Raw genomic sequence first — 7,215 nt, 5'->3', positions numbered from 1 at the left:
TTTTTTTTATATTTATATAATAAATAAATCCCGTACAAAATTCAATACAATAACTGTCAAGTGTAGTTTTGTTAATAGGGATTGATATGGATTGATAAGTTTCTCGCGTGGTCCACCTGTCAAATCGCTGTCGTCGACTTGTTCGACGGATTTGTACTGGGTGGCAGAGAGTCTACCCTTTAAAATGAGTTACGCACTCTATTTTACTCTATTTTTTGTGTTAATTTGATCCAAGTGAACGCATCGTAGTGAAAGAAGAGATACATGTGTAGTCATATGTACGTTGAACGCATGCGGCTATGATACAAAAATCCAAATTTTTTAAAATTTTGTATGAAAAATGTGTCGAAAATTATTTGTACCCCAAAACTGATATCAGATTCGGATTTCTCGTGCCAAAAACTCCCCCAATATATATTTTTGAGTGTATCATATAAAATATCACTTTTGGAAGAATAATTGAATTTTTCCCATGGGTATCACACCAGACATGACACTTCACACTATTAACCAAAGTCGCGCAAAATCTAATAGTTTCTATTCCTCGTTTCTATACCACGCATATACATGCGGACATCGAAAAAACGACTGATTCGTGTTCCCTGGCTCCAAAAATACCCGGAAACCATAATTTTTGGGGGTGTTAATTTTTCGACCGATTCTTATACTTTACCTTACACACTGGTGTGTCCGGAAAAGTAGAATTGGCAATAAAACTCATTATTCTTTGAATTTTAATTTTTTATTTTAAAGAAAATCGCTATAATTATATAATTAGGTTAAATTTGAAAAAGACTTGCTTTCTATTTAAAAAAAATTGAAGAATTTAGTGAAGTCCTGAAGTTCCAATTGTTATTCAAGAAATTATAAAGTATCAAGTGTTGACTGGCTAACGATAAAAATGATATTAGTTAAAGTTTGCGTCATAGGGGGATAGAAAGGGGTTTGGAGGGTGTATTTAGTAAAATACTATTTACCCCTCTTTGAGACATCAGAATTTCTCACTACCCTTTACAAAATTCACGATTTCGAAAAGATTTTTTTCTCATTTTGCTAGGGTTTTCGAGGAAATTATCCCCACCTATGTTTACAAATAACTAATTTAAGATAAACGAAACAATGATATTATTGATTTTTTCATGATTTAAAAATGTTTCAATAGAATTATTTCTCTTATAATGATTACAAACACAAAAAAATGTAATTTTATGCACAGTTCTGACGAAAGTATTAAGTTTTTGAAAACTCAAACAAAATTCATGCAATTATTATATATGAAAAAAAAGAAATGACATTTGTGCAAGTTATAATTATTATTATTTTTGTATAGAGCATTATTTTGTAATTGAAAACTAGAAAAGTTTTTAAAAAAGAAGAAATAAAAAGAAAAAGTAAAAAACAAAAAAAATATCAATTTCTCTTACTCTCAATAATGTCCTATCCAATTTGTTTGTCCAAAGTGAGTGTATGTTTTAGTTTTTTTTTTTGTTCTCTGTATCGATTGTCCTAAATGTGTGAGTATATGTGTTGAACATATGTAAGAAATCCATTGCGACATTCATAAACTCCGATGAAAATACACTTCCAGTCAAAAATCTATAAATTACACTTCCATTATTGCGTAGTGTTTAGAAGTCCGATAGAAATCCGGGTAATTATATTTTAAATCCAACTCCAATAACACGGATTGTCAATTATTATTATTATTATTGTTATACAAAGTGCATTCTACTAGCAATTTCGTTGTATAGTTGAATTATGCAGTTTCGATTTAATATTATTATTATTATAACACATGTGTGGCGATTGCTGATCAATAACAATTCGCAATGACTGAAAAACACCCGCTATATATTTTTGAAAATAAAATAATCCCTGGTGTGCAAATCTGAATGAAAAGAAAAGTAAATTTCACATCCCAAATTGATTGGCATATACGTATCGTTCATATCCAAAACGTCCGTTTGATTGTGACTGAATTCCGTTGCGTTTTGAGTTAATTATTTCAATCCAATTTCGGATTCAAGAAAAAATCCTCAATATCACACTCGTGTCTTATCCGGAAATTTCCATCCGTTCATTCTCTTTCTCTATATATTTATTGAATTAACATTCAATTGATTCCCTTTTAAATTATATTCCATTTATCTTTGCATTTTTTTAAACTATGAATCCTAATCCAGATGAATTTTTATGCTCCATCCAACAAATCGAATAGAAAAAGAGAAGAGAAGGTGAAATTGTTGCATTAGAATATATTCGTATAGTGTAAAATATAGTTCTATAAATGTCTTATTTTAGGAAATATTCAAAATTCACTCTAATAAAAAAAAAACGGATTACAATTTCTTATGTTTTTTTTAGATAATAATTTAGCTCCATCTGAAAGGAACTTCTTTTGGGAATCTATGACATTAAAGATGGCGCAATAATGGCAAATTGTCTTATCCAATCTTCTATTAATGATTATCATACTTATGAAAATAGAATGATGAAGGGAATGTTTATTGGCTATTAGTTTTGAATATATTTAATGAAATTTTAATCATTTAATTTTTGATAATTTGTACTCCTGAAATAAAAAAATGTCTGAATTGCAGAAGTTGTTTGTTTCTACACTATTTTTTTTAGTCAATTCAATCATTTTGCACCGTTCTGGACGTACCTACAGTCCAAAATGACTGTGTGTTTGCAACGAATCTTCAATAGGTGTATTAATAATTTGACCTAGAGTCACTGCGAGATCGAGATCTGGAATATGTTCTTCTGTAAGAACTTTTGTATATGTCAGTTGGTGAGTCACGGCGACGACGGGGTGAAAATGACGATCGGGAACGAGATCTACTGTTTTGATCAAATGGAAAACATGTAAGGGAGATGAGTTAAATCAAGAATATCATTGATCAAACTGAAGATCTAAATAATGTGTAAAAGTAAATACCTTCGCGATGATCGACGGTCATCGCCAATATCTTCACGAACTCTCACATATGCAACTTCACCCTGTAAAAAGTACAAATGAGATTTAATGAACATAAAATAAACGTAGTTTTCATTTCACCAAATTACCTCATGGGATCTAAAACGTGAATCGTCCAATTTTTTTATCGCATATTTCATATCGTCGTAACGAAGAAATTCAACAACACCTGTACCATCTTTGTAGGTATCAGCGAAACAAACATCACCAGCTTCGCGCATATGGTCTTTTAAATCTTGCCAACTGCCCGATGGAGGCAGGCCCGAAACTAATACACGATACTGACTGCGTTTAGTGACTGCACCACGGTTGCTACGGCTTCGGTCGCTACGTCCGCTTGATCGATAGCTATTTGGACCACCACCTCGTGGAAATTCAACACGTAACCGATAGCCATCGTAATCGTAGCCATCTCTAGAAACCGGATACAAAAAATTATTTATATTAAATAAAAATTGTCTTTTTTTAATTTTCGAGCTTTATATTTTACCTTGCTTTAACAGCGTCTTCCGCGTCCCTAACAATAAATATTCCAAAAATGTTCATAGTTAAATTGGATTTATTTTTTAGTTTTTGTTTGCATACTGAATGATTTGGTTTTATTGTCACATGACCATTTGTTTCATACTCAAAATTATTTCGAACATTAAAAGTGCACATAAATTCACTAACCCTTACACATGATATTCAACAATTTGCCAAATTACAACGAAAAATACACATATTTCAATTTTCTTAAATTTAATTAATTGATAATGTAATCATTCGTATACGCTCCTTCTTAATCACAATTTGAAACAAAAATACATTCAAATGAAAAATCGATACGGCACGATTGCGCTATTTGAAATACGTGTGAGTGATAAGGACAAATATATGTTTTTCTATACGTTTACATACCGAGAATCTTCAAATTCGACAAATGCAAACGGCGGACCCCGTCTATTTTTCAAATCCACAAAAGTAACTTTTCCAAATTTATGAAATAAATCTTGAATATCCTTAGTACGAATATCTGGAGGTAGATTCCCAACATATATACGGCACTCATTGTTTCTGTAGGACATTTTTCTACAATTTTTTTCTGCTTACTATTGTTTGTTTTATTTTTTAATAACTCGCATATGAGAAAAATCGATAATTCACACTCTCGCCACCTGCTGTGATTATAAATAAAATGCTAGCTTAAAATAATAATTTAATATGTTTATTCTTTCGTATAACTTGTTGGGAATGAAAAACTTAGATTGAAACTGAATGAAACAAAGCCAGTCTTAACTTGCTTGACAAATGATTTGAAACTGTTTGATGTATATAAGAGAAACAACATTTAAGTACGACGCATATTTGTCTTGACATAACTAACAATCGGCATGAGTGTCTCCATCTAACTGTTAGATTTTAAACTGACGATTTTGTTTTAAATGATGTCATGCAAAATTAATGAAAATTAACTATTTAATTTATTTATTTAATATAGTTCAAAGAAAAAGCTTAATAGCTCATTTAATTTTGATGTGCTTTGACTTTAGATTATAAAAAAAAATATAAAAGGAGAGCAACCCTGATCGAAAACACTGAAATGTATATGAATTTCATTCCATTGTAGATGTATTTTTGTGGGTACGTGTGTGTATGTGTGAAACTATGGTAGTAAATTATTCATCAAATTTATTACAAATACAACACATACTCCTTTATTTCCATTATAACCGATTATTTAATTTTTTTTTTGTTTTTATTCGTGTGTTTCCCTTTTGATATTGAATATTTTTATTTCATTTCATTTGTATTATTTCAAATTGAAACAAATTGAACGCGAAAGAGAAAATCGCGGCAGTGTGTATCGATCAGTTGGTTATTAAAAAAGTGAAATACTATATCAATGCCATTAGAATTAAATATCTTGATAAAAATATGAGAAATTTTTGATGAAACTGATGCATATTTAAAGCAGAAAAGAAACGAAACAAAAAAAACTATTCAAGATTGGAGTTAATTTATATTTTTCATGTGAAAATCAAAAATATCCATAGATGAACTTTATTTAAACCGTGTACTCACCGCGCAGTATTAAAAATTACTTCATATATTATATGCATTCGAGTTATTTATTGTAATGAACATTCAAATGTAATTTGTTTTTATTTTTCAATTAAGCTATCGATTGAGGTGAAAATCAATTACAAGCAAAAGTTTCCAAATAATAAAAAAGTATGTTTTAAGCACGAATTTGTTATGTATTGAAGAAATTTGCGCTTTGTTTATATTTTATTTCTATTAAATATCGATGTTTTTTTGAGTTAAACCAATTTATTCATCATTAAATAACACACAGAGCTAAAGATATAAAAAAACGTAATAAGTATAAAAATGTCAAAAAAAATTATCCAACCTCGTCTTAATAAAGAAATTATCGAAATTAAATCAAAGGTAAGTAAAAAATATTTTTATGTTCAATATTAAAGTATTAAAACTGCCAATTTCAATGCATGTCGCTTGTCATAAATGAAAATAAAAAAACGTAGGTCATGGTTCCATGCATTCCCACGAAGCACTTAAATCGTTTCGAGCAAGATTCACCACGAAAAATGAAAATTGTCAATACCTTTGAAAAATAATTTTCACGCATTTAAAAAAAAAGTTACGTTTTTTTATATCTATATTTATTTGTGATCACGAAACTACGAAATCTTACATTGCCTATACTGATGGATGCATTAGACGGCAGCAGTGAAAGCAAATCATTTTCATTTATATATTTTCTCTTTTTCAATTTGAAATACGATTGTGAGAAGAATATATTTCAATCGTTTGCTATCATATTTCTGTTCCATTTCAATAGTTTGATGCGGAGTTTCGACGCTGGTCAATGAAACGCTTAGAAACAAAGAGCTTCGATGATTTCTATAAAATGATCGAACTTTTACATGATGCAAAAGACATTGAATTACTAATATCATATATTGATCCACGTGATAATGACCTATTACCAATAAACAATGATGATAATTTTGTACGAGCACTCTCAACTGCCAGACCTCTACTTCGTCTCATAATACAAAGAAAAGGCGATAGCTTAGAAGAAATCACTGGTTATGGAACAATGAAAACACGGACAAATATTATCAGTAGCATTTTGGGACAAACACCTGCCAAATCGAAGACATTGGCTATTTCAAATCCTCATGATTTTCGACAAGTTTCAGCTATTATAGATGTTGACCAAGTGCCTGAAACTTGTAGACGTGTTAAGCTTTTAAAGCACGGCAGTGATAAACCACTTGGATTTTATATTCGGTAAACATTTTAATATAATTTAATTAGGCAATTAAAAAATTTCAACGATAATTAATTTTTTCATTAGTGATGGTACGTCATTTCGTGTGACCGCAAATGGACTCGAAAAACAACCAGGAATATTTATATCACGTTTGGTGCCTGGTGGTTTGGCAGAAGGAACAGGCCTTTTAGCAGTAAATGATGAAGTGCTTGAAGTGAATGGAATCGAAGTAGCTGGCAAATCACTCGATCAGGTAAAAAAAACTAACTCACAGAAACAGATAGAGGTTTTATCAACTTGGTCTTTGTGTTCAAGAAATTCGCAAATTGTAGTGTAATGTTTTAGAATAATAAGTAGAAAACACTTCTTTCGAAGTCCTCACTGTGACGCAATACTGTAAATCTGAATTTTTTTTGATATATTGGGTGAACCAATAAGTCTTTGCTATGACTACCAAATCGCATCACGAATAGAAAAATCTCTTTATTTTTTAAAAGTACCATCTGTCTCTAGACTACTGAAAAAATTCCAGACGAATTCATTCACAGACCTATAAGTTACGGCGTTTCAAAGAGACCATTGTTCAGTGACGCGTTCGTTCATATACATACAAAATGTTAATATTGCGTCGCCTCTTTCACCCAAAAAGTGCACAATACAAGATATGAAAGGATTAAAGAGGATGAACACAATTGAAAATTCCATAAATAAAATCGAAATGCAGACAAGACACAAATTATGTTCTACAAAGTTGTTCAGAATGATGAGAGAAATTTTTTGGGTCATGTGCCCTCCAACTCCCCCCACCCCCTAGGGGGGTCAGGGGCCATAACCCCTTAACCCCTGATTTTTTTGACCTGAAACCCAAAAATTCGGCTTCAGCATGCCAAAAAACCTTTAGAAAGTGTTTTTTCCAGATGTCCTCCCAGACAATTTTCACCAAAAGTAAGAT

General features: G+C 30.9%; 2 protein-coding genes across 3 annotated transcripts; one reads left to right on the top strand and one right to left on the bottom strand.

Moving 5' to 3' along the window:
- Positions 1-1,470: 1,470 nt before the first annotated feature.
- On the bottom strand, positions 1,471-4,306 carry LOC116350448 (serine/arginine-rich splicing factor 1B). 2 transcript variants are annotated; one of them, XM_031782245.1, is made up of 5 exons: positions 3,881-4,306; positions 3,471-3,497; positions 3,070-3,394; positions 2,942-3,003; positions 1,471-2,841 (listed from the first exon to the last, which is right to left on the bottom strand). In XM_031782245.1, the coding sequence occupies exons 1-5, from the start codon at positions 4,045-4,047 to the stop codon at positions 2,715-2,717; spliced, it is 708 nt and encodes a 235-aa protein (XP_031638105.1). In that variant the 5' UTR covers positions 4,048-4,306; the 3' UTR covers positions 1,471-2,714. The 2 variants fall into 2 exon arrangements, with proteins under 2 accessions (XP_031638105.1, XP_031638104.1); XM_031782244.1 differs by having other exon boundaries at positions 1,471-2,844; positions 3,881-4,305.
- Positions 4,307-5,140: 834 nt separating this feature from the next.
- On the top strand, positions 5,141-7,012 carry LOC116350447 (partitioning defective 6 homolog gamma). The gene is made up of 3 exons (XM_031782243.1): positions 5,141-5,413; positions 5,826-6,280; positions 6,348-7,012. Exons 1-3 carry the CDS (start codon positions 5,354-5,356, stop codon positions 6,598-6,600), a joined length of 768 nt encoding a protein of 255 aa, XP_031638103.1. The 5' UTR covers positions 5,141-5,353; the 3' UTR covers positions 6,601-7,012.
- Positions 7,013-7,215: the final 203 nt, after the last annotated feature.

This window comes from Contarinia nasturtii, unplaced genomic scaffold (genome assembly GCF_009176525.2).
Source record: "Contarinia nasturtii isolate CC-2019 unplaced genomic scaffold, AAFC_CNas_1.1 Cnas_scaffold_4138, whole genome shotgun sequence".
Taxonomy (NCBI): domain Eukaryota; kingdom Metazoa; phylum Arthropoda; class Insecta; order Diptera; family Cecidomyiidae; genus Contarinia; species Contarinia nasturtii.
This window is presented reverse-complemented; position numbering and strand designations above follow the sequence as displayed.

Excerpts from the sequence above, each read along its gene's own strand:
- LOC116350448 (XM_031782244.1), bottom strand. The coding sequence starts at position 4,047 with ATGTCCTACAGAAACAATGAGTGCCGTATATATGTTGGGAATCTACCT. Across the intron at positions 3,498-3,880 it reads GTCGAATTTGAAGATTCTCG|GGACGCGGAAGACGCTGTTA; the intron begins GTATGTAAACGT and ends ATTTATTGTTAG. Across the intron at positions 3,395-3,470 it reads GAAGACGCTGTTAAAGCAAG|AGATGGCTACGATTACGATG; the intron begins GTAAAATATAAA and ends TCCGGTTTCTAG.
- LOC116350447 (XM_031782243.1), top strand. The coding sequence starts at position 5,354 with ATGTCAAAAAAAATTATCCAACCTCGTCTTAATAAAGAAATTATCGAA. Across the intron at positions 5,414-5,825 it reads TTATCGAAATTAAATCAAAG|TTTGATGCGGAGTTTCGACG; the intron begins GTAAGTAAAAAA and ends CCATTTCAATAG. Across the intron at positions 6,281-6,347 it reads CCACTTGGATTTTATATTCG|TGATGGTACGTCATTTCGTG; the intron begins GTAAACATTTTA and ends TTTTTTCATTAG.